The sequence below is a fragment of the Macaca thibetana genome, chromosome 4 (assembly GCF_024542745.1).
Source record: "Macaca thibetana thibetana isolate TM-01 chromosome 4, ASM2454274v1, whole genome shotgun sequence".
NCBI lineage: Eukaryota > Metazoa > Chordata > Mammalia > Primates > Cercopithecidae > Macaca > Macaca thibetana.
The window spans coordinates 59,534,562-59,562,320 of record NC_065581.1 but is presented as its reverse complement, the minus strand read 5'-3'; the positions used below and the strand labels follow the sequence as shown (position 1 = coordinate 59,562,320).

The 27,759-nt window shown below is 35.0% G+C and overlaps 1 protein-coding gene across 11 annotated transcripts in view; it reads left to right on the top strand.

Annotated features, from left to right (window-relative positions):
* Positions 1–27,759, top strand: part of KHDRBS2 (KH RNA binding domain containing, signal transduction associated 2) — a 624,430-nt gene that overhangs the window by 205,041 nt on the left and 391,630 nt on the right. For all 11 annotated transcript variants that reach the window (XR_007725261.1, XR_007725259.1, XR_007725264.1 and 8 more), the window contains exon 3: positions 26,322–26,438. Coding sequence is in view for 2 of the 11 variants with exons in the window: in XM_050788994.1 (XP_050644951.1) it covers positions 26,322–26,438 (117 nt within the window). In the remaining 9 variants the exon portion in view is untranslated. The remainder of the gene's footprint in view (positions 1–26,321; positions 26,439–27,759) is intronic.

Here is a 27,759-nt window from a genome sequence, read left to right as displayed (position 1 = left end):
TAGTAGAGACGGGGTTTCACTGTGTTAGCTAGGATGGTCTCGATCTCCTGACCTCGTGATCCGCCCGTCTGGGCCTCCCAAAGTGCTGGGATTACAGGCTTGAGCCACCGCGCCCGGCCTAGCACTTATTGTAATGTGCTTTGTATTAATTATAATCTAACCATGTCACCATAGGAAATCATAGCTCTGTTAAGATGAGTTCTCCTTTTGTGTAATCCACAATAGCACATTTGCTGGCACATCATGAGTGAGAACTCAATATGACTTTGTGTAATTTAATTCAATATAGTGTTTAATCCATAGTTATCGTCTAAGAAAAAAAATCTTTAATAAAAAAATTAGTTTGCACTATGCTAGGACTGACAGAAATATACAGGGTTGGGGAGAAATAAACATAGATATTTGAGTTAATTTGATTAACAAGCAATATTGAGATATGTGGATGAGACCAACTCCCCTGCCCCATATTCAAGCACATGCATACCACATGCACATAGAAATTAGAGTAAAAGTATAACAGCAACAAAAATCTATATACAAATTGGCCAAAAGGTTCCATTAAAAATAGAACACACACAGAGAGAGAGAGAGAGATTGCCAGGCCACCAGCAGGGTATACACAGGGATTAGACCACAGATAGGCTTTGGAGTCTGGAGACTGAAAACAGAGGCTCTATTACCTACAGAGGCAGAGTGTTACCTTAATTAAGATTGTCATAATATGCCCACAATGTCAAAGTGAAATTGTGCTCAGGGCATAAAGCCTGGGATGATAGAGTTACTCATCTATGAAAATGGGACCAAAAAACTTATGCCAGCTACACAAAGAAAGTAGGAGGAAAAACCTGAATGCTGATAGGAGCTAGGAATGGAAAAACAAGTAACTTATAGATTGAAACCTCAATCCTGTGCCAAAGGCAAATGGTAATCTGTATACATCCTCCCACGTGGTAGTTTAAACTAAAGCCATTAAAATTTGTATAAAATTTAACCAGGACCATTGGTATACCAGGATGTTTTAGTCTTTTCAGCCTGCTTTAACAAAATACCTAGGATTGGGTTATTTATAAACAACAAAATGTATTGCTCACAGTTCTTTTGGCTGTGGGGTCCAAAATCAAAGCACCAGCAAATTCCTTGACTAGCTTGCTCTCTGCTTTATAAATGGTATATTCTTGCTGTGTCGTCACATGCTGGAGTGGGTGAATAAGCTTCCTCAGGCCTCTTTTATAAGGGAATCCCATTTATGACAGTGTGACCCTCATGACCTGTTCACCTCCCAAAGGCCCCACTTCTTAATACCATCACCTTGGAGGTTAGGTTTCAACATACAAATTTTGGGAGGACACAAACATTCAGATCATAGCACAAGAGTTAAAACATAAGCAAACATTAAACTACTCTGTATTTATAAAATCTAAGTGTTACTCTCACTTTGACTCAGTATCTCTGTCTTTCACATATACACACATACAAGTTCATTTTAACTAATTAAAGAGAGAATAAGTAATCAAAATCATAATTTTAAATGTATCAGAAAAGTGATTCTAAAAATGAAATTCAAAAATTGAAGGGATAGTAAACAGGAAAATTGTCATGGTTTGCATAATACATTTACTGAGTAATCTGAGAAAATTTTCTAGGATGTAGTTCAGAGAAGTAAAAATGTTGAAACTATAATCAAATATTTAAGGTCCTAGAGGATATAATGAGAACATTTAGCTCATTTCTAATAGCAGTTGTAGAAGAAGGTAAAGGAGCATATTTGAATACATGACTAAGAATGTGTGATAAAGCTCTAGCTGGACATGTTTATATATTCTTAAAAACTTTAAAGTTTTTGAAACTTTGATCTAGTTAAATATTCATCTCAAGAAGACAGAAAATAAAAGTTAGTGTAAATAAGTAGAAGGTACAAAATGAATTTGTGACCAGAAATTGTAACTGATCCCGGGTTTGGCTGCTTGCCACTCAAAAGCCAGACATGAGAGGTGAGGATTGGTAGGAGAAAAATCATGTTTATTCGGAAAGTCATCCAAACCAAGAAGATGGGGGACTGTGCTCACAAAGACCATCTTAAATTTTAAAGGGAAACTTGGTATGGGAGACATGCAGGAATGGTGCTGGGTGCAGGATTTCTGTGTCTTTCTTCTAATGCCTATCTTCGCTAATCACCCATCTGGAGGTCTGGTTGGCATTTTCTTGGCTTTGGCCTGATCGTGGTGGAATAATTGTTCTTGGATTCCCTTAAGTGAAAAGATTCCACAAGGGCTCTAAGCCTGGTTTATCTCAAGATGCGCCTCTAGAATTTTTGAAGCAAGAACATAATTAAATAAGCATGTATTGGCAGAGAAAAGTGTCTACAGTGAGAAGGAATGAAGGAGTGAAAGGGGAGAAAAGGAAGGAAAAGTAAATGATTCATATATATTTTAAAAACTGAGAACCCCAGTTACAAAATGAGCATAATAAAATGAAAGAAGCAATAGAGTGCATCAGTAGTAACAAATGGACATTATTTAGAGAAAAATAGTAAAAATACCTCTAGTAATACAGTTCAATAAATACTAGTCACCAATATGAAATGTTATGAATGAAAATGGTACATAAGCATACATAAAATTGTTTCAGGAATTGTGAAGGGTCTGCCTTGTACTGCGTTTATTTACTGTGTTAGCCTGCCAATTTTATGGAGGCAGATAGAAAATACATGACTCTTGAGTCAAAGACAAAGGACTTTATTACTTACGGCACAGCATATAGCATAAGCATTGGTCTATTTTCATCAGTTCCCTTTGTTCTTAAATTTCAAGAGGTGACAACAAAGGGATCATATGTATGCCTGCACACACAGTGGGTCACATAACAGGATAGTAACCCTAAGATCACAAAATGTGAGGATAAAGGAGAGAGCATATGATTTTTAAGAAAAACTGTTTGCAGTAATCATACTGATGACACAGTAGTAAAATTGTGATTCTAAAATAATTGGGTTTGGGATTTGGGATAAAATAAGTGTGTATATGTGGGATATACTTGTTTTTTGTTTGTTTGTTTGTTTGTTTTAAATAACAAATTGCCACAAATGTAGTGGCTTAACACAACACACATTTATTATCTCACAGTTTCTATGGTTCAGAAGTCCAGGAATGTCTTAACTAGATCCTAAATTATGGATTTGTGTTTGGTTAGAGATTGTGTTTAAGCTCCTTGTGTCAGTGAAGTTTCAGCTTCATGCTGATAGGTCTGTGTGTGGTTTGGGGAATGCTCTCAAGTCTGCCACATTTTCTGCTGTGACGGTTCCTAAATGGGCGCAGCTCAGCACATTTTTACAGCCTTACCAACTCTCTGAGTTGATTGTGATCCATATTATAGAGCAGATATGTTACTGTAGAAAAAGTGGATTCCCACCCAGTTCTGGCGCAGTAGTGCAGGAGTTCCACTTGCGGGAAAGCAGAAATAAATCCAGAGTGATCTGCAGTTCTTCTTTTGAGAGTAGATATTATTTGGAATAGAGAGTGGAGAAATACATGATTAGACTGTTGACAACTAATGCTGATCTTGGTGAAGAGCTATTAGGAGGAGGCTGAGAGCTGCATGATAAAAACAACATGGGATAGCAACCAGAAATTTCATAAAGAGAAACAGGAAATAGTAGCCAAGAAGTGCCCTTCTGGGATCACAATAAATGCCTATATTAAAAAGAAGAAAGGTCTCACATCAATGAACTAAACTTGCACCTTAATAAACTAGAAAAAATAAACTGGAACCAAAACAAGCAAACAGAAAGAAATAACATTAGAATAGAAGGGAAATGGAAAATAAAACAAAACAAAACAAAACAAATACAGAAAAAATCACCAAACCATAATCTGGCTCTTTGTAAAGATGAGCAAAATTGGCAAACAATGAAATATACTGAAGGGAAAAAGAGACAAATCAAAACTCCTAAAACAAAAAATGAAACTGGGACATTACTAGTGATCTTTGAGAAGCAAAAAAGGTTACAAAAGAATATTATAAAAAAGAGCATGCCAATATATTAAATAACGTAGATGAGATGAAAAAAATTTTTAAATATACAAATTATCAAAACTGACTGAAGAATAAATAGAAAATCTATATAAAATTATGACATGTACGAGTAAAATTAGTAATTTTAAAACTCCCACAATGAGAATTCCAGGTTCAGATATCTTCACTAATGAGTTTTAACATTCAAAGAATTAAATTAAATATTCATAATCTTTTCAAAGATTAGAAGTGAGTACTTTCCAACTTACTTTACAAGGCCAGTATTTTTCTTTTTTTTTTTAATTATACTTTATGTTCTAGGGTACATGTGCACAACATACAGGTTTGTTACATATATATACATGTGCCATGTTGGTGTGCTGCACCCATTCACTTGTCATTTACATTAGGTATATGTCCTAATGCTATCCCTCCCCCCTCCTCCCACCCCACAACAGGCCCCAGTGTGTGATGTTCCCTTTCCTGTGCCCAAGTGTTCTCATTGTTCAATTCCCACCTATGAGTGAGAACATGCGGTGTTTGGTTTTCTGTTCTTGTGATAGTTTGCAGAGAGTGATGGTTTGCAGCTGCCTCCATGTCCTTACAAAGGACATGAACTCATTCTTTTTTATGGCTGTGTAGTATTCTGTGATGTAAATGTGCCAGATTTTCTTAATCCAGTCTGTCATTGATGTACATTTGGGTTGGTTCCAAGAATAGTGTCACAATAAACATACGTGTGCATGTGTCTTTATAGCAGCATGATATATAATCCTTTGGGTATATACCCAGTAATGGGATGGCTGGGTCAAATGGTATTTCTAGTTCTAGATCCTTGAGGAATCACCACACTGTCTTCCACAATGGTTGAACTAGTTTACAATCCCACCAACAGTGTAAAAGTGTTCCTATTTCTCCACATCCTCTCCAGTACCTGTTGTTTCCTGACTTTTTAATGACTGCCATTCTAACTGGTGTGAGATGGTATCTCATTGTGGTTTTGATTTGCATTTCTCTGATGGCCAGTGATGATGAGCATTTTTTTCATGTGTCTGTTGGCTGTATGAATGTCTTCTTTTGAGAAGTGTCTGTTCATATCCTTTGCCCACTTTTTGATGGGGTTGTTTGTTTTTTTCTTGTAAATTTGATTGAGTTCTTTGTAGGTTCTGGATATTAGCCCTTTGTCAGATGAGTAGATTGCAAAAATTTTCTCCCATTCTGTAGGTTGACTGTTCACTCTGATGGTAGTTTCTTTTGCTGTGCAGAAGCTCTTTAGTTTAATTAGATCCCATTTATCGATGTTGGCTTTTGTTGCCATTGCTTTTGGTATTTTAGACATGAAGTCCTTGCCCATGCCTATGTCCTGAGTGGTATTACCTAGGTTTTCTTCTAGGGTTTTTATGGTTTTAGGTCTAACATTTAAGTCTCTAATCCATCTTGAATTATTTTTTGTATAAGGTGTAAGGAAGAGATCCATTTTCAGCTTTCTACATATGGCTAGCCAGTTTTCCCAGCACCATTTATTAAATAGGGAATCCTTTCCCCATTTCTTGTTTTTGTCAGGTTTGTCAAAGATCAGATGGTTGTAGATGTGTGGTATTATTTCCGAGGGCTCTGTTCTGTTCCATTGGTCTGAATCACTGTTTTGGTAATAGTACCATGCTGTTTTGGTTAGTGTACCCTTATAGTATAGTTTGAAGCCAGGTAGCCTGATGCCTCCAGCTTTGTTCTTTTGACTTAGGATTGTCTTGGCAATGAGGGCTCTTTTTTGGTTCCATATGAACTTTAAAGTAGTTTTTTTCCAATTCTGTGAAGAAAGTCATTGGCAGCTTGATGGGGATGGTGTTGAATCTATAAATTACCTTGGGCAGTATGGCCATTTTCACGCTATTGATTCTTCCTATCCATGAGCATGTTATGTTCTTCCATTCGTTTGTGTCCTCTTTTATTTCACTGAGCAGTGGTTTGTAGCTCTACTTGAAAAGGTCGGTCACATCCCTTGTAAGCTGGATTCCTAGGTATTTTATTCTCTTTGAAGCAATTGTGAATGGGAGTTCACTCATGATTTGGCTCTCTGTGTGTTATTGGCGTATAAGAATGCTTGTGCTTTTTGCACATTGATTTTGTACCCTGAGACTTTGCTGAAATCGCTTATCAGCTTTAGGAGATTTTGAGCTGAGACAATGGGGTATTCTAAATATATAATCATTTCATCTACAAACAGGGACAATTTGACTTCCTCTTTTCCTGATGAATACCCTTTATTTCTTTCTGATTATTTCTTATTTCTGCCTGATTGCCCTGTCAGAACTTCCAACACTATGTTGAATAGGAGTGGTGAGAGAGGGCATCCTTGTCTTGTGCCAGTTTTTAAAGGGAATGCTTCCAGTTTTTGCCCATTCAGTATGATATTGGCTGTGGGTTTGTCATAAATAGCTCTTATTATTTTGAGATACGTTCCATCAGTACCAAATTTATTGAGTTTTTAGCATGAAGGGCTGTTCAATTTTGTCAAAGGCCTTTTCTGCATCTATTGAGATAATCATATGTTTTTTGTCTTTGGTTCTGTTTATATGCTGGATTACGTTTATTGATTTGCATATATTGAACCAGCCTTGCATCCCAGGGATGAAGCCCACTTGATCATGGTGGATAAGCTTTTTGATGTGCTGCTGGATTCGGTTTGCTGGTATTTTATTGAGGATTTTTGCGTCAATGTTCATCAGGGATATTGGTCTAAAATTCTCTTTTTTTGTTGTGTCTCTGCCAGGCTTTGGTATCAGGATGATGTTGGCCTCATAAAATGGGTTATGGAGGATTCTCTTTTTTTCTATTGATTGGAATAGTTTCAGAAGGAATAGTACCAGCTCCTCCTTGTACCTCTGGTAGAATTTGGCTGTGAATTTGTCTCTTCCTGGACTTCTTTTGGTTGGTAGGCTATTAATTATTGCCTGAATTTCAGAGCCTGTTATTGGTCTATTCAGAGATTCAACTTCTTCCTGGTTTAGTCTTGGGAGAGTGTGTGTGTCCAGGAATTTATCCATTTCTTCTAGGTTTTCTATTTTATTTGCATTGAGGTGTTTATAGTATTCTCTGATGGTAGTTTGTATTTCTGTGGAGTCAGTGGTGATATCTCCTTTATCATTTTTTTATTGTGTCTATTTGATTCTTCCTGTTTTCTTCTTTATTAGTCTTGCTAGTGGTCTATCAATTTTGCTGATCTTTTCAAAAAACCAACTCCTGGATTCTTTGATTTTTTGAAGGTTTTTTTGTGTCTCTATCTCCTTCAGTTCTGCTCTGATCTTAGTTATTTCTTGCCTTCTGCTAACTTTTGAATGTGTTTGCTCTTGCTTCTCTAGTTCTTTTAATTGTGATGTTAGGGTGTCAATTTTAGATCTTTCCAGCTTTCTTTTATGGGCATTTAGTGCTATAAATTTCCCTCTACGCACTGCTTTAAATGTGTCCCAGAGATTCTAGTATGTTGTATCTTTGTTCTCATTGGTTTCAAAGAACATCTTTATTTCTGCCTTCATTTCGTTATGTACCCAGTAGTCACTCAGGAGCAGGTTGTTCAGTTTCCATGTAGTTGAGCCGTTTTGATTGAGTTTCTTAATCTTTAGATCTAATTTGATTGCACTGTGGTCTGAGAGACAGTTTGTTATAATTTCTGTTCTTTTACATTTGCTGAGGAGTGCTTTACTTCCAACTACGTAGTCAATTTTGGAATAAGTGTGATGTGATGCTGAGAAGAATGTATATTCTTTTGATTTGGGGTGGAGAGTTCTGCAGATGTCTATTAGGTCTGCTTGGTGCAGAGGTAAGTTCAATTCCTGGATATCCTTGTTAACTTTCTGTCTCATTGATCTGTCTAATGTTGACAGTGGGATGTTAAAGTCTCCCATTATTATTGTGTGGGAGTCTAAGTCTCTTTGTAAGTCTTTAAGGACTTGCTTTATGAATCTGGGTGCTCCTGTTTGGGGTGCATATATATTTAGGATAGTTAGCTCTTCTTGTTGAATTGATCCCTTTACCATTATGTAGTGGCCTTCTTTTTCTTTTTTGATCTTTGTTGGTTTAAAGTCTGTTTTATCAGAGACTAGGATTGCAACCCCTGTTTTTTTTGTTTGTTTGTTTTCCATTTGCTTGGTAGATCTTCCTCCATCCCTTTATTTTGAGCCTATGTGTGTCTCTGCACGTGAGATGGGTCTCCTGAATACAGCAAATTGATGGGTCTTGACTCTTTATCCAATTTGCCAGTCTGTGTCTTTTAATTGGAGCATTTAGCCCGCTTACATTTAAGGTTAATATTGTTATGTGTGAACTTGATCCTGTCATTATGATATTAGCTGGTTATTTTGCTCGTTAGTTGATGCAGTTTCTTCCTAGCATCAATAATCTTTACATTTTGGCATATTCTTGCAGTGGCTGGTACTGGTTGTTCTTTCCCATGTTTAGTGTTTTCTTCTGGAGCTCTTGTAGGGCAGGCCTGGTGGTGTAAAAATCTCTCGGCATTTGCTGTTCTGTAAAGGATTTTATTTCTCCTTCACTTATGAAACTTATTTTGGCTGGATATGAAATTCTGGGTTGAAAATTCTTTTCTTTCAGAATGTTGAATATTGGCCTGCACACTCTTCTGGCTTGTAGAGTTTCTGCTGAGTGATCCCCTGTTAGTCTGATGGGCTTCCCTTTTTAGGTAACCCAACCTTTCTCTCTGGCTGCCCTTAACATTTTTTCCTTCATTTCAACTTTGGTGAATCTGACAATTATGGGTCTTGGAGTTGCTCCTCTCATGTGTCTTGGAGTTGCCCTTCTCAAGGAGTATCTTTGTGGCATTGTCTGTATTTCCTGAATTTTAATGTTGGCGTGCGTTGCTAGGTTGGGGAAGTTCTCCTGGATAGTATCCTGCAGAGTGTTTTCCAACTTGGTTCCATTCTCCCTGTCACTTTTAGGTACACCAATCAGACATAGATTTGGTCTTTTCACATAGTCCCATATTTCTTAGAGGCTTTGTTCATTTCTTTTTACTGTTTTTACTTTAAACTTCTCTTCTCACTTCATTTCATTCATTTGATCTTCAATCACTGATACCCTTTCTTCCAGTTGACCAAGTTGTTTCCTGAAACTTGTGCATTTGTCACGTAGTTCTCGTGTCATGGTTTTCAGCTCTGTCAGGTCATTTAGGGACTTCTCTACATTGGTTATTCTAGTTAGCCATTTGTCAAATCTTTTTTCAAAGTTCTCCCTTCTTTGCACTGGGTTCGAACTTCCTCCTTTAACTCAGAGAAGTCTGATCATCTGAATCCTTCTTCTCTCAACTTGTCAAAGTCATTCTCTGTCCAGCTTTGTTCCATTGCTGGTGAGAAGTTGCTTTCCTTTGAAGGGCGGGAGATGCTCTGATTTTTAGAATTTTCAGGTTTTCTGCACTGCTTTTTCCCCATCTTTGTGGTTTTATCTACCTTTGGTCTTTGATGATGGTGATGTACAGATGGGGTTTTGGTGTGGATGTCCTTTCTGTTTGTTAGTTTTCCTTCTAACAGTCAGGACCCTCAGCTGCAGGTCTGTTGGGAGTTTGCTGGAGGTCCACTCCAGATCCTGTTTGCCTGGGTATCAGCAGCAGAGGCTGCAAAGGAGTGAATATTGCTGAACAGCAAATGTTGTTGTCTGATCGTTCCTCTGGAAGCTTCATCTCAGAGGGGTACCCAGCTGTGTGAGGTGTGAGGTGTCAGTCTGCCCCTAGTGGGGGATGTCTCCCAGTTAGGCTACTGGGGGGTCAGGGACCCACTTGAGCAGGCTGTCTGTCCTTTCTCAGATCTCAAACTCCGTTCTGGGAGAACCACTATTCTCTTCAAAGCTGTCAGGCAGGGACATTTAAATCTACAGAGGTTTCTGCTGCCTTTTGTTTGGCTACACCCTGTCCCCAGAGGTGGAGTCTACAGAGGCAGGCAGGCCTCCTTGAGCTGTGGTGGGCTCCACCCAGTTCGAGCTTCCTGGCTGCTTTGTTTACCTACTTAAGCCTCAGCAATAGTGGGTGCCCCTCCCCCAGCCTCGCTGTCACCTTGCAGTTAGATCTGAGACTGCTGTGCTAGCAATGAGGGAGGCTCTGTGGTCATGGGACCTTCCGAACCAGGTGCGGGATATAATCTTCTGGTGCGCCATTTGCTAAGACCCTTGGTAAAGCACAGTATTAGGGTGGGAGTGACCCAATTTTCCAGGTGTTGTGTGTCACGGTTTCCCTTGGCTAGGAAAGGGAATTCCCTTCCCCCTTGTGCTTCCCGGGTGAGACAATGCCTCGCCCTGCTTCGGCTCTCGCTTGTTGGGCTGCACCCACTGTCCTGCACCCACTGTCCAGCATGCCCCAGTGAGATGAACCCGGTACCTCAGTTGGAAATGCAGAAATCCCCCATCTTCTGTGTCGCTCATGCTGGGAGCTGGAGGCTGGAGCTGTTCCTATTCAGCCTTCTTGGAACTGCCCCTCCAAGGCCAGTGATTTTCTAATGCCAAAAACAGACAAAGATAGAAAAAGGAAATTATATATCATTATCCCTTATGAATATATGTGTAAGTCTTCATCAAAATACTACAAACCAAATCCAGCACCTATAAAATGGATTGTGCACTGTTACAAAGAGGGACCTCCCAGGGATGCAAATTGGTTTAACATCTGTAGATCAATTAATATAATATACCATAGTAATTAAATAAAGAGCAAAAACCATATGACTCTCAATTGATAGAGAAAAGGACTCTGACAAAAGTTAACACCTTTTCATGATAAGACACAAAAACAAAACAAACTAAAAACCCTAGGAATAGAAAGGAATGAACTTATCCAGAGAAAGGGTATCTATGAACTATTCACAATTAGCGTTATACTCAATGGTAAGAGACTGACTGCTTTCATCCTGAGACTGGGAATATGACAAGGAAGGCAAGTTCTATTATTTCTATTTGACATTGTGCTGTATGTTCTATCTGACACAATTAGGCAAGAAATATAAATGAAAACCATCCAAATTAGAAAGGAAGAAGTGAAACAATTTTTATTTGCAACTGATATTACCTTATATGTAGAAAATACAAAGAAACACACTAAAAATGCTATTATGCCATTACTCTTAATGGCAAACTGCAGTTACTTTTGCACCAACCTAGAACAAATAAAAAATGTAGCAGATTTGTGACAGACTAGATTAGGATACAAAAAAAGGTTGCATTTCTATATAATAGCAATGCATATTCCAAAAATTAAATTATGAAACTATTTTATTTATAATAATATCAATAATAAGAGTAACATTCCTAGGAATAAATTCAACAAGAGAAGTATAAGGCACATGTATTGAAAACTAAAGAATATCACTGAAAAAAATTAGAAACCTATAAATAATGGAAAATTATAACATTTATATATCAGAATATTAATACACTTGACCTTTGAATAACATAGGTTTGAACTGTGTGGGTTTATTTATATGCTGATTTTATCAATAAATGTATTTTAAAATATTTGGAGATTTGCAACAGTTTGAGAAAACTCCAGATTAAACCATATAGCTTAGAAATATCAAAAAAATTAGGCATGTCATCAATGCATAAAATGTGTGTAGATACTAGTCTACTTTATAATTTACTACCATAAAATATACACAAATTTATTATAAAAGGTAAAATTTATCAACATTTACTCACATAAACACAGACCATGATACCATTCTCAATTGAGAGAAATGTAAACAAACATAAAATCCTAAGTGCATAAAATTAATGGCAGTACACACTATCCTATTGTAATAATTTTATAGCCATCTCCTTGTTGCTATTGCAGTGAACTCAAATGTTGAAGGTATCCATTTTACATGTTGTGTAATGTTAATCATCTCTGCATGAGCAATTTGTCTCTCAACAAAATTGCATATTCCAGTGAAAAGTGATCTCTCACTGTTCTGGTGTATTTCTCATTGTGTTAAATGCAATATCATAAACCTTGAATAACACCATGAGACCTATATGAACTGCCACTAGTGATCCTGGAAGTCCTCTCAGAAAGCAAAGAAAGGCCATGATATTACCAAAAAAAAAATAATAACTTGATATATACTGTTATTGAGTCCTGTAGCTGCAGTTGCCTGCCATTTCACATAGACTATTCATCTTCTAAACAGATGACATAAACTTATGGATGGATACATGTCATAAATTACTACAAATGTATTTTCTGTTCCTTATGCTTTTGTTAGTAACATTTTCTTTTCTTCAGCTTATTTTTTATCAGAATATAGAATATAACACATATAACATACAAAGTATGAGTTAATCATCAAACAAATTTACAAGAAAAAAACAAACAACCCCATCAAAAAGTGGGCAAAGGATATGAACAGACATTTCTCAAAAGAAGACATTCATACAGCCAACAGACACATGAAAAAATGCTCATCATCACTGGCCATCAGAGAAATGCAAATCAAAACCACAATGAGATACCATCTCACACCAGTTAGAATGGCAATCATTAAAAAGTCAGGAAACAACAGGTGCTGGAGAGGATGTGGAGAAATAGGAACACCTTTACACTGTTCGTGGGATTGTAAACTAGTTCAACCATTGTGGAAAACAGTATGGCGATTCCTCAAGGATCTAGAACTAGATGTACCATATGACCCAGCCATCCCATTACTGGGTATATACCCAAAGGATTATAAATCATGCTGCTATAAAGACACATGCACATGTATGTTTATTGTGGCACTATTCACAATAGCAAAGACTTGGAATCAACCCAAATGTCCATCAGTGACAGACTGGATTAAGAAAATGTGGCACATATACACCATGGAATACTATGCAGCCATCAAAAAGGATGAGTTTGTGTCCTTTGTAGGGACATGGATGCAGCTGGAAACCATCATTCTTAGCAAACTATCACAAGAACAGAAAACCAAACACCTCATGTTCTCACTCATAGGTGGGAACTGAACAATGAGATCACTTGGACTCGGGAAGGGGAACATCACATACCGGGGCCTATCATGGGGAGCGGGGAGGAGGGAGGGATTGCATTGGGAGTTATACCTGATGTAAATGAGGAGTTGATGGGTGCTGACGAGTTGATGGGTGCAGCACACCAACATGGCACAAGTATACATATGTAACAAACCTGCACGTTATGCACATGTACCCTAGAACTTAAAGTATAATAATAATAATAATAAAAATAAAAATAAAAAACAAAGTATGAGTTAATCAACTGTCTATGTTATCGGTAAGGCTTCCAGTCAACAGTAGGCTATTAGTGGTTAAGTCTTTGGGGACTCCAAAGTTATATGCAGATTTTTAACTACACAAGAGGTCAGTTTCCCTAACTCCCATGTTGTTCAAGGGCCAACTCTATTGCTAAGATGACAAATTCAATCCAATCTCTATCAAAATCCCTAGTATCATTTTTCCAGAAATTTACAAGCAAATCATAAAATTTTTGGATTGAAATATAAATAGCCAAAACAATCAGGAAAATGAAAAACAAATTTAAAGAACTCAAACTGTTAATTTCAAAATATACTACAAAGCTACAATATTCAAGATGGTTTAGTATTAGCATAAAGATAAAAACAAAGACTAATGGAATAGAATTGAGATTCCAGAAATAAATCCATAAATCTGTGGCCAACTGTTTTTTTTATAGTAATACCAAGATCATTCAATAGGGAAAGAATAGTGTTTTCAACAAATGATACTGGGAAAACTGATTAGTCACATGTCAAGCAATGAAGTTGGAGAAGTACCTCACACCATACACAAAAACTAATTCAAAATGGATCATAGATCTTAATATATGAGTTAAAACTATATGATTCTTGTAGGAAATCATAGGAGTAAATCTAGATTAGGCAGTGCTGTTTTAGATATGACACCAAAATCACAGGCAACAAAATAAAAAAGATTAGACTACTAAATTTTTTTTAAAAGTTTATGCTATAAATGACAGTCATCAAGAAAATGAAAACACAGCCCAAAGAATAGAAGAAAATATTAACAAATCTTGTATCTGATAAGGGTCTTATAGCCAGAACATGTAAATAACTCATATCTCAGTAAGAAAAAAAAAGCTAAAACTGGATATATAATCTGCATAGACATTTATCCAGGTAAGTATACAAATGGTCAATAAACATATGAAAAGATGTTCAATATCATTTTCCATCAGTCATAACAACTTCACATCCAACTAGGATTACTACAATCCAAAAACCAACAATTACAAGTGTTGACCAGGATGTGGAAAAATGATCCCACATGCATTACAGGTGGGATTGTTAAATGTTGCAGCCACTTTGTAAACAACTGGATGGTTCTTCAAAATGTTAAACTTAGAATTCCCGTATAATCCAGCAATTCTAACTCTAAACATAAGAGATAAAAGCATTCAACTCACACAAAAAGCTGTACACAAAATTTCCTAACAACATTATTATAATAGCCACAATGTGGACACAACTCAAGTGTCCACTGTTAAATAAATAGACAAACCAAATCCACATAATTGAATATTTTTGGCAATCAATAAATAAAGTTCCAACACTTGCATGAACCTAAAAGACAGTAGGCTAAAGGAAAAGCCACATGTTGTATGACCATATTTAAATAAAATGTGCAGACTACGTACAGCTAAGCAAATGTATAGAGATGGAAGTAGATTAATGGATGTTTAAGTGTAGGGGTCCAATGGGTAGTAACTAAGTATTAAGTATGGGATTTTTTTACAGAGGACTTAAACATTCCAAACTTAGATTTTGGCAATAATTGTATAACCCTGTGAACTTAAAAAATTGATTGTACACTTTTAATGAATTAATTTTATGGTATGTAAACTATATATCAATACATATGTTTAAAATATTCAAACCAATAGTCTGAGACTTTCTGGAGGGTATATATCATATAATGATGAGTTAGCAGCCATGACAATTTAAATTTATCAGCAGAGCTCTTAAGACAGTCTTTAGTTTGGACAGAGCCTACTGTCTTACTAGAATCATGTACAAACATGAGACACATTGAGTTTAATATAGAGCATTTCTGTTTCTGGTATAAAAAACTTCTTTTAGAATATGTAGTACCTTTACTATTTTCTAAAACCACTAAGTGGGTATTAAGGAAAACAATGGGTATTAAGAAATTTGGACTCCCCGTTTCGTTTTCTAACAGATCCATATCAGTTTCAGTTGAGCATTTCAGAAAAGCGGATAGGAATACTAACTGGAATTTGGTAAAAAGTAACCTAAGTAATCTGCTCAGTCCCCAATTCTCTATCTAATTGAACAGATTGAAAATATTTAAATGATATGCTAAACAATTTGCTGTTGTTCCTTAAAAGATTAAAGTTAAGTTAAAATTTAAAACTTAAGTTACAAAAATAACTTCTTAATTTACTCCTACTGCTGAATTAATATTTAACCTTAGGAAACTAGAGGCGTATCTTTTTTATAATGGTTAGAACTGTCTGTATGGTGTGCAAGAAAATAATAAACAATACTATAGTTAAGTTTTAAGCAGCCCAAACCTTGAATAATCTAGATACATCCAGGAAAAAAAAAAAAAAGCAATTACTTATTTTAAAATGTTTCAGTTGGAAATGAATTTGTATTTAGAATGTAAATTCCATAGAGCCAATGATTTTCGTTTCATTTGCTTCTATGTCCCCTAGAAAAGTACCTATCACATAATGTATGCTCAATAAGCCCCTCTTGATGGATTAATTTGTCCTTATCAAACATAAGCATATGTATTTATTTCATGAAATTATATAGAGATGGAAAACTTCTTTAAAGAACAAACATCTCTAGTTTGCACATGTAAGCACAGCATACAAGGGACTTATGTTATGTGACATTTAAATAAAAGATTTACTTGGAAAGCCAAGATTTCATCTGATGCAATAATGAAAAATCTGATAGCTCCGTTATGGCTCATTTAAAGAAAGTCAAAATCCTAAAATATAAGAGTGCAGTTGTCATTAAGATGTTAGTTTTATGACTATTTGAAAGGCTACAGAAATATCTGTTAAGTATTAAAAGGGCAAAGATTTAGATAAAAATAGAATTGTGCAGCCACATTTCACTGTACTGAGTGTACATTAAGTCTTGTACCTCTACAGATGATTTTATGAACTGTATAGCACCCTAGAAACATTTGTATTCAGACAATTGGATATGCTGAAAAAATTAGGGTTTGGTTTTGAGCTGTAGTTATAATAAAGATTAGGGGTGTGTGTTAATGTAATAGTTTTTACTTAACAATGATATGTTAAATGAATCTTTTTAAGTACAAAGTTGAGTTTGGAGAATGTAGCCCTAATACAGTTGCATAAATATGGCAAAGACGTGTCTTTGAACACATTTAAAGATTCTCCACACAGGATGAAATTCATTTAAAACATGACCAAATTCTCTTTAGATGTCTCTATGAAAGAAAAATGTGATTAACATACACAATAATGCGGAAACATAGTAAAGAATTGTTTATAGCAGAATGAATTATGTATGTGTTGATATTATTAAAATTCATGTTGAATCATTTTTATCAACATATTCTCATTTCTTTGTTATTTCTGTAAAACATGGATCATTCTGTAAAGTATATGATTCTAACATAGACCATGTTATTTTGAAACATCTGGGGCATATATCGATTAAGTACAGAATATATCTAATCAACAGATTTGAAAGGACCCACATGTTCATACTTAGTATGAATGGATTTTATTATCCAACTATGTGTACATTCTTCAAATTCAAGTGTTTTCTTCAATAGAGCAATGCCAAGTGGGATTTTTGGGTCTTATAGCAGACAAGAGCAATTGTTTTTAATACTTCTGGTAGATATTTCTCTTTTAAATTTGTTTTAGTTCATATATATATATATATAGAAAGAGAGAGAGAGAAAGAGGGAGAGAGAGACACCTTTAGTGTTTGATTTTGTAATGTTATACAAATTATGAGATTAAGTGTATTGTAAGGTTGGTATCTTAGCCTAGAATCATCATTTTTCCTAATTGCCAAATCCAATGAATTATTTCACTTTTTCTCAAACTCAAAATTACTCCCATCTATAGCCTTTGCTGTCATGATTGTTTCCAGATTTCTATAGTTCTTTATGTAGTCTTCCAATCCTCAAACTGCAGTCAGACTTTAAATTTACATTTAAAGTCAGCTTTAAAGGTAAATGTTAATCATACCACAGCCTACTTCCCACTCACCCCAAGCCCATCCCTCAATTCAAACCCTTCAATTGAGCTACATTGTTTTTACCTAAAGATCCGAATTTTCAACAGGGTCAATAAGTTCCTGAATATTTTTTTTCTGTATCACCCCTTCAAAATGAATTACTTTCCATTTATCAATTTTGTTATACTCTTGGGGTTTCTCACATGTTATTCCTTATGCCAGGAAAGTCCCCATCAGTGCCCTTCTCTCCTGTCCCTGCCCCAACTTCTCATGCATCTTAAACGCTAGAGAAATGCTTCCTTTCTGGGGAGGGTTTCCTGCTGATTCTGGTTATACATTCCCATAGAATTCTAGACTTTACCTTGCATATAGCTAGGCACATAATTGTCATATGATACATACTTGCTGATTAACTGATTTATAAATTTTTTTTCCTTTTTTTTTAAATTTTGTATTCTTCTAGAAATTATTTACCCTTCCTCCTTATTTTTTCTTCAAATATACGTGTTCCTCAAGTTTGTCTCCTGTGCTATCCTTCTCCCTTAGCAATTTCATGACTTGAAATAGTACCCCTGTATAGAAAATTACTACATATATATTTTCATCTCAGATTTCTCTCTCAAGGTCTACCCATACATGACTGCTAGGTTTCTTCACTTGGAAGGCATCTGAAATTGAATATACTCCAATTTTTTCTCCAACTTTTTTGTTCCTATATTCCGTAATTGTATTAATGGTACACTACCTTTCCAATCACCTGTGATTAGAATTTATTTTGATTACTGCTTCACACTACTCTCTTCATATTCCCTCCAACTTAATATAATAAATTACCATGTCTTATTGAGGGTACTTCCTCAGTCTCACCTTATCTCCTTTTCTTTCTTCTGTGGTCATCATTCTGCTTCATGTTCCCATTATCATTTATTGAGCTTACACCAAGCAACTTCTAGTGGGCTCTGCCATCTTTAGCTTTTTCCTGCTTCACTGCATCTGTCCCATATGTTTTCCCTTTTTGGAACTTGTGTCTGTCACTGCCTTTTTCCATGCCCAGCTTCAAGCTCCCTATTCAGTGCTCAGTGCTCAACACACAAAAAAACTTTTTAACTTTTCTATATGGAAATAAATTTTTTCTTCCTTTGAATTCTCATAGCACTTAATCTGTACTTCTTCTATGGCACTATTAGTTTTTTGTTTAAACTACAATTTAATTGTTTATGTACAGCCCCTTTCCCCTCAGTGGAGTTCTAAGTTTTCTGAAAGAGGTATTTACGTTTGATTCTTTCATAAATTTACTGAGTCTCAGGTGTTAAGAAAATGTGGTTACTAGTGAGTGACTGAATTGATTTTTATATGCATTTTACATAAATATTTTATTTTATATAAATATATCTATTGAATAAAATTATATTTGTGGTAATATATTGATATTCACTTTAATGGTTAATTCTAAATCACTCTGCTTTTCTTCTCTGTTTTCTTCAATACTCATCATTGTCTATTTTGCTACATTAGAATTAGTTTTCTTTGGTAGAAACCTCTGTAAATTCCAAATGAAATTAATTTTACAGGCATAGCTTGATGTTTTCGTAGTAGAATAAAACAATGTTCTACTCTATTCTAGTAAAACTTCAGTCCCTTGCTCACCGATGTTTTTTGATGATTGCTACTATGAATACCTGAAGTGTTGTCATTTCCTCTCTATTTATACAAGAAGAATATTTTTGATCTGTGACTATGGTCCCACTTAGTGCAATCTGCCCCAAATAGCTTTAATTTGTTTTAATGGCAACAAACACAAGGATAGAGCACTAAAGTATGATTTAATGTTGAGTTCCCAAAGCACAGAACAGTCGCTCTGTGAATTCCTACTGATTAAAAAGGGGATCCATTCCCAAATCAGGAATGTGATGGACATGAAAGTAGCATTCCAATATTTTCAAGTGTTAGGAGAAAAGGAATTTGAGTGTCAAGAAATGAAGGAATTCAAGAACAGCTGTATTAAATGAAAAATGAAGCCTTCTCTCTGCAGGAAAGACTGGCAGGTCAGGAATTGCTCACAGGTGATGCCAGTGAGAAACACTGGCCTTGCATCACATAGCAGATACAGTTTCAGTGCCCACACAAAGTGAAATAAGAGTAGGTGGATTGCCTATCTTCTTAGAGAAAGCACAGAGTTGATGGAATTAGTTTATAAACATGTGACCAGAAAAATGCCATGTGTAAAAAAAGAAACGGTTTTTTTAATGTGAGTATTAATGAAATAATATCATGAAGAATTTTAAAATGTATATGCCGAATATTATTGATGTGACTTAATTTTAAACTGTTCTTGGCTAAACTATCTTTAAAATGTCTCTAAAATATTTTTCTTAAAATGGCCTGACACTTATGATAAGCACTTGTTTTGCCACCAATTATGTTTTGTTGCTTTTCAAATCCATTGAAATACGTTATTTTGGTTTATTTTACTTGTAACACAATTTAAATATTTGCTTTTAGAAAAAAAGTCAAAAATGATTAAAATTACCCAAAAGACTTTTTTTAATAGACATGTTATTATAAAACAACTGTTTAATGACAAGCATAAATGAATTTGACTTATACAAATTTAATTGTCTTAACACACATGTGAATAAAATACCTGGAAATTATTTGAAGATACTTAATCCACTGAAAACACAGCTGTACTCACTCTGTTAAGCCTTAAGAATCTTAGACATTCCTAAGTTACTAAATTATCGTTAAATATTAAAGACACTGGTGTGTAGTGTTTGATTTGTTTTCTGTCTTCAAAAGAGGTTTACTTTTAAGAAGAGGTTAGAACCAATTGCTGACTGTGAACTGATAATTCACCTGTCATGATTATGTCAATTGGTTTTGTTTGAAGGGGAACTGAGCATAGGTTGAAAGTAGATGGAAAAAATCTTATTAGAACAACTTTTGTGTTGACTAGTTTCAGTTTATCTTAAAATAAATTTCCAAGAACTAAGAACAGCATCAGAAATATGTAACCAGCTTTGTGATTACTCCTAATGCTTTCTCTCACATAGAAATGGTATCTGATCTTTCATGGTTTTCCATGAAAGCCTTCTGAGCCTTTCCAGAGTGTTGTCTCCAAAAACTCCAGAAATTGTGGAAGGGATAGAATCACATAAATAGACTTAAACTGTGACAAGTAAATACTTTTGAGCAAGGACAAATGGTAGATTGTACTTTTATAAATTTTACAACACACACGTTAAAAGAAAGGTTGCTTACTTAAAATACTTTTTTATTGTTAATGTTGCTCATAAAAGCTCATAAAAGCTAACTTTCTCTCACTTTGTGAAACTCAGTTTCTGATTATACAACATCTTCATTCTACTGGCTCTTCATGTTCTATTTTAATAGAGTGTGTAAAAGAATTTAAGGGCATGATTCTTTTGCAGCTTCACAGTTTGGTTTCAATTTGATTATTGCTTAGAAATAAAATGACTATTGAAATAGAAGTGTTGGGAAATGTGTCACAAGAATCAAGGCAGAGAATAGAAAATTCTGAAAGTAGGTACCACATATTCTGTCAATAACCTGTCCTTAGCCAGGATTGTGTGAAATTTTCTCTTTTCATAGTCTTAAGCATTCTTGGTGGAGATACCACTTTGGATGATTTGGTATTTTTGAGTTTGATGTTTTTCTGTCATCAATAAATACAACTCAATCATGATGTATTTTGTACATACAACAGGCCTTGGCTATGCTACTATTTTGCCAAGTGGGTTTTTTCATGTTATTTTTTTTTTTTCTTTAATGAGTGGCTTTGGTCTGTATATTTTCTTTTCTGATTTGGTTTTGGTATGAAGGTTATATTCTCCTGTTGAGTTATTGGATATTTCTCCATTTTTTTTCTCTGGCGCATAGATTGGAATGATATATTTCCTATAAGACTAAAGAGGTCCCTTTGTGCAACTAATGGGACTGGTATTTCTTTGTAGTACATTTCATTATGATTTTATGCTGATTTTATTTTTTAATACATTTTATTGTATATATTTAAGGTATACAACATGATGTAATGGGATACATATAGAGAGCAAAATGTTTACTGTAGTGAAGCAAACTGACATATCCATCATCTCACAGTTACCCATTTTTTTTTTTTTTTTAGTTTTTTGGCAAGTGCAGCCAAAATCTACTTATTTAGGATGAAATCCAAATACAGAACAATTTTATTACCTATAGTCTACATGGTGTACACCAGGGGTCCCCAGTCCCTGGGCTGCAGACCTGTACTGGTCTGTGACCTGTTAGGAACCAGGCCACATAGCAGGAGGTGAGCAGCAGCATTAACGCCTGAGTTCCACCTCCTGTCAGATCAACCCTGGCATTAGATTCTCACAGAAATGGAACCCTATTGTGAACTGCGCATGCAAGGGATCTAGCCTGTGTGTTCCTTATGAGAATCTAATGCTAGATCATCTGAGGTGGACAGTTCCATTTCAAAACACCCCCACCCTCCTCCACCCCCACCAGTGGAAAAATTGTCTTCCATGCAACTGGTCCCTGGTGCCAAAAAGGTTGAGGACTGCCAGTGTATACTCTGTCTCTAGACTTGTTCATCCTACCTATCTCCTACATTTTATCCTCTGACTTACATCTCCTTATTTCCACCCCAACCCTGGTAAACGGTTTCATTTTCTCAGTATTTTTTTTCAGATTCCATATATAAATGAGATCATCCATATTTTTCTTTATGTGTCTGACTTATTTCACTTAACATATTGTCCTCCAAGCTCATCCACATTGTGGCAAAAATGGCAAGTTCTCATTGTTTTTCAGGCTGAATAATATTCCACTATATTGTTTCTTTTTCCATTTGTCTGTCAGTGGACGCTTAGATTGTTTCCATATCTTTAGTATCATGAATAATGCTACAATAAACATTAAAGTGCAGGTATCCTCACAAGGTGACTTTTATTTCCTTTGGTTTTATGCCCAGGAGAGGGATTGTTGGGTCATATAGTAGTTCTATTTTTAATTTATTTAGAAACCTTCATAGAATTTTCTGTAATGGATATACCAATCTACATTCCCATGGGCAGTCTACCCTTTTCTTCTCACTCATGTCAAAATTTGATATCTTTTGACTTTTTTGAAACAGCCATCCTGATAAGTGTGAAGTGGTATCTCATAGTGGTTTTGATTTGCATTTTCTTGATTAATGATGTTGAGCATCTTTTCATATACCTGTTGTTTATTTTTATGATTTCTTTTATTAAGTGTCTATTCAGATCTTTTGCCCATTTTTAAATGTTTTTCTTCCATTGAATTGTCTTAATTCATTATAAATTTTGAATAATAACCCCTTAGTAGATATGTGCTTTGCAAATATTTTTTTTCCCAATTCCAGAGGCTGTTGTTTCGGTTTGGTGATTGTTTCCTTTACTGTGAAGGGGCTTTTTAGTTTGATGTAGTCCCGTTTATTTGTTTTTGCTTTTGTGGCTTGACCTTTTGGTATGACATCCAAAAATTCTTTACCAAGGCCAACCTTCAGAGGTTTTGAACCTATGTTTTCTCAGAAATAAATCTAAACATATACAGTGGACTGATTTTTTTTTTTTACAAGGGCACCAATAGAACACAATGAGGAAAGGACAATCTTTGCAATAAATTGTGCTAAAAAAAAGCTGGATTTCTATATGCAAAAGAATGAAATTGGACCTTTATCATATATCATATGCAAAAATTAACCCAAAATGGATGAGACCTAAATGTAATAACAGAAACTCTGATGTTATTTCAAAAATATTTTTACATGAGTTTTTATTCTTTCATTTTGTTTTTCACATTCTCAATTGAAATGCTATTTGCATACAATGAAATAATAGTTCCTAAGAGTGCAGCTTGATAAATTTTAATAAAAGTATACCTCTATCTCCAACAAATATAGAGCAATTCTGTCACCCCAGATGTTTCCTTCATGCCACTTTCCAGCCAGTTCAACACCAGGCTCTGTTCCCAGCATACAACCACTCTTATGAACTCTAACACCATATATTATTTTTGCTGCTAGAATTTTGTAATAGTGGAATCTAACATGATGTATTCTTTTATATCTGGCTTCTCAAATGTCTGTTAGATATACCCAGGTTGTTATGTCAATCAGTGGCTAGTTCCTTTCTGTTTATGTATAAACTTGTTTATCCGTTCTTCTAGGACGAGCACTTGTTTACATTTGGCTTAATGGTGATTGTGAATAAAATGTCATGAACATTCACGTGCAAGTTGTTTTTATGAACATATGTTTTTAAGTCCCTTGGATAAATACTTAGTAGTTGAATTACTGGATCATAGTGGAACTGTATGTTTAACTTTATAAATAACTGCCAAATCTTAAAATGATACTGCTGTATCATTTTAAATTGCCAACAGCAATTGCACTAGTAATTCCATATCTTCTTCAGCATATACCATGAGTTTTCTTTTAGTTTTAGCCATTCCGAGGTATGTGTATATGTGTGTGTGTGATTTACCATTGATTTGATGGAGTTCTTTATAGATTATAGGTATTAATCATTTTTCAGAAGTAAGGAGTGTTTTCTCTCAGCCTGTGGCTTATCTATTCAATATTTAAATGAGTGTTTACATCAGAAGGAATTTTTTTTCCTCATCTTTTTTTTTTTTTTTTTTTTTTACTTTAAGTTCTGGGATACATGTGCAGAATCTGCAGGTTTGTTACCTAGGTATACGTATACACATGCCATGGTGGTTTGCTGCACTCATCAACCCATCATCTCCATTAAGCATTTCTCCTAATGATATTCCTCCCCTTACCCCCACAGGCCCTGGTATGTGATGGTCCCCTCCCTGTGTCCATGTGTTCTCATTGTTCAACTCCCACTTATGAGTGAGAGCATGCAGTGTTTGGTTTTCTGTTCCTATGTTAGTTTGCTGAGAATGATGGTTTCCAGCTTCAACCATGTCCCTGCAAAGGACATGAACTCATCCTTTTTTATGGCTGTATAGCATTCCATGGTGTATATGTGCTGCCATATTTTCTTTATCCAGTCTCTCATTGATGGGCATTTGGGTTGGTTCCAAGTCTTTTCTATTGTAAACAGTGCTTCAATAAACATATGTGTGCATGTGTCTTTATAGTAGAATGCTTTGCAGTCTTTTGGGTGTATACCCAGTAATGGGATTGCTGGGTCAAGTGGTATATCTGGTTCTAGATCCTTGCAGAATCACCACACTGTCTTCCACAGTGGTTGAGCTAATTCACACTCCCACCAACAGTGTAAAAGCTTTCCTAAAACTTCACAGTCTCACCAACATCTGTTGTTTCCTGACTTTTTAATAATTGCCATTCTAACTGGCATAAGATGGTACTATCATCAGAGTGAACAGGCAACCTACAGAACGAGAGAACATCTTTGCAATCTACCTGTCTGACAAAGTTCTAATATCCAGAATCTGCAAGGAATATAAAAGACAAATTTATAAGAAAAAAGAAATATCATCAAAAAATGGGTGAAGTATATGAGCAGACACTTCTCAAAAGATGACATTTATGCGACCAACAAACATAGGAAAAAAAGCTCATCATCATTAGTCATTAGGGATTTTTTTTTTTTTTTTTTAGTGTTCTTTGCTTCTTCGTTAAGTAATCTCTTCCTAGCCTAGGTTCACAAAGGTTTTTCTAATGCTTGCTTCTTAGAATCTTTATAATTTTAGTTGTCACATATAGTTCTATGATCACTCTCAAAATAAGGTTTGCCTAAGTGTGAAAGAGGTCGTGAAAGGTTGTTTTTTGTTTTCCTTCTTTTTCATACAGATATTTAATTGTTTCAGTACCATTTGTTGAAAACACTTTACTTTTCAAATTTGGTTGCTTTGGCACTTTTGCTGAAAATAAATCAACCACCTATGTATAGTCTTTTTGGGCATTATACTATCCCATGTCTATTTACCTATACATACAACAATCCATACTCCAGGACAAAATTGAATAAATGTGGTAAGAACAGATATCTGTCTTTTTATCCTGGACTTGGGGAAAAAAACCTGAGTTTTATATCATTAACTGTGGTGTATTTCTTACTGAGGGATTATGGCGAAAGAAAGAAAGGAAGAAAGGGAAGAAAGAAAGAAAAGAAAGAAAAAGAGAGAGAGAGAGAGAGGGAGGGAGGGAAAAATCTGATATAAAAAGCAATTTTACTTAGTCATGCTTATCATTGTTCTTTGTGTTCCCAAGATAGTTTTTGGTGCATTCTATGTTCTTTGTATTTTTTAATTTATTCAACGAATTATAGCACAAATTATTACCTTGGTCATTCAGTTTGGTAATGTTCCTTTAGTAGCTAACATAAATGCTTTCATAACTGCTCTTAGTTCACTTGCTCTTATTCATGTTTCAAGATGATTAAGCAAATTGTGTGGAACCCTAGAATTTTTCATTTAGACAAAGTGTTTTGTATATATGCTTTATAAGTACTGTTTTTAAACTTTTATATGCTCACATATTTTATTTACTAATCCTAAAACAACTCTTTAATAGAGACAATGTAAGATTGAAGAATAATTGAGTCCCTTTATTCCTGATTATGAAAGTTGTAATAGAAAGTTATGGACACCAGACAATGCCTAACAAACTTGAATATCAAATTTTATTTTAGATATCAATTTAAATATCAATTTTAAAATATTGATTGCAAACTTTTACAATTTTGCAGGTTTATAGACTTATGTTAAAATCATCTCTTATTTCAATAATATAATTCGAGAGAAGAAGCCTTTAGAAATTCTGTAAACCAACATGATTCTCCTTAATTTCTTTCCTTAATAAATGATTCATTTGATTATATATGTAAATGATATTTTCAACATACTTTTGACTTAGGCATTGTTTTAAGAAGAGATATAGCTTTTAAAATGAGTGTTAGATTAGATATCTGAAATGGTTTGGGGTGTGTGTGTGTGTGTGTGTTTATGGCATGCTCTCTTCTCAGTGGTAAAGTTTGAAAAACCTATAACCCATCAATTATTCTTGGTGCAAATAATCACTTTATTGTACCTTAAAACAGACATTCTATTGATTTTGTTTCCTAGTTCAATTTTGTGGGGAAATTGCTTGGACCAAGAGGAAACTCCTTGAAGAGGCTACAAGAAGAAACAGGTGCTAAAATGTCTATCCTGGGCAAAGGATCAATGAGAGATAAAGCCAAGGTACTGAACTTTGAATCTGATATTTAACACATTCAGGAGGTTACCTACAACACTGATGGCCAAATTTACAAGCATGCCTGAACTGCTCTTTCACCATTTCCTGTGATTTCCGTCTCCTGGGATCACCCTGTGCCACTTTCTGCTATCTCTGCTGTCTTCCTAAAAATCAATTATTGGCCTCCCTTCTTTTTCTTTTCAGAAGTATATTCTGTATTTTCATTTTCTTTAGTCCTTTCTGTAGGTTGCTATCAAATCGTTTCACTTTTTCTGTGTCCTCTGTAGGATGTTTCTATATGTCTGTGTTCATTTTCTTTAATTCCCCGGCTGGTTCCTTTTTCTTTCTTCAATCATATCACCTAATCACATCCATTGTATCATTCTCTCATTTAATCTCTCTGCTCTGTTTCACTTGGATCATCTTACCTGAAGCAATTTCAAATACTTACCTGCAAATCTAAAAGAATCCTGCTTATTTCTTGAAATGTTTCAATGATATTAAACAACTCACCTGACCCCCAAAAGAACAATAAGCTAAGAGATATATCAAATTTGATGTTTGAAATGATTTATTTCACATCTGAACTACATTATTTCTTATTTTATAAAGTGTTAGCAATTTTCTCGGTGTTAGAATTCAGTGTTTGGGAGAAATGACAATTTGTAGAGATTTATTCCAAAAGGATCTTTGAGAATTCACTGGGAAAGGCTGGATGTGTTTGGTAATATCATTTGACCAGGCCACACACTTATGACTTGGTAATGTTATTATGGAGAATGAAATGTTCAAATATTTATTTTTGACTATAAGAATCCTTAGAAAATTGCTCAAGAGTCCTGTATCTGTGTTAATGAGACATATTAAATGAGGAAATTTATAGGGTGAAATGTCACTGAACTGGTGAATGTATCATACATAAGGTATCTTCACTGTAATAAGTCTACATTAGGAGTCTGGGCAAAACTCTATTTGGGCGCTTTCTCAGAATGGTTCAATAGTCAACTGTAGAAAGTCACAGAAGGAATGATTTTTACTAGCCCTTTCTTTGGGATAACTTTTGATTACTCTATACTGTGTACAATTTCAGCAACAACTACATTCTTGCCAACCCTCCTGCCTCTAGATATCTCCGACGACACTTAAATATTGTAAGTATTTAAGAGGTGAGCGCACCAGCATCTAGACATGAGATAAGCTTTTGTCTCTGCCACAAGTTTAGATTTTCTTTATATAGGAGGAGAAAATGACACATAATAATCTATGCCTGTACTTTCATCTATTCTTTAATATTGTTTTTGTTATGAATTTCCCAAATACTTCATG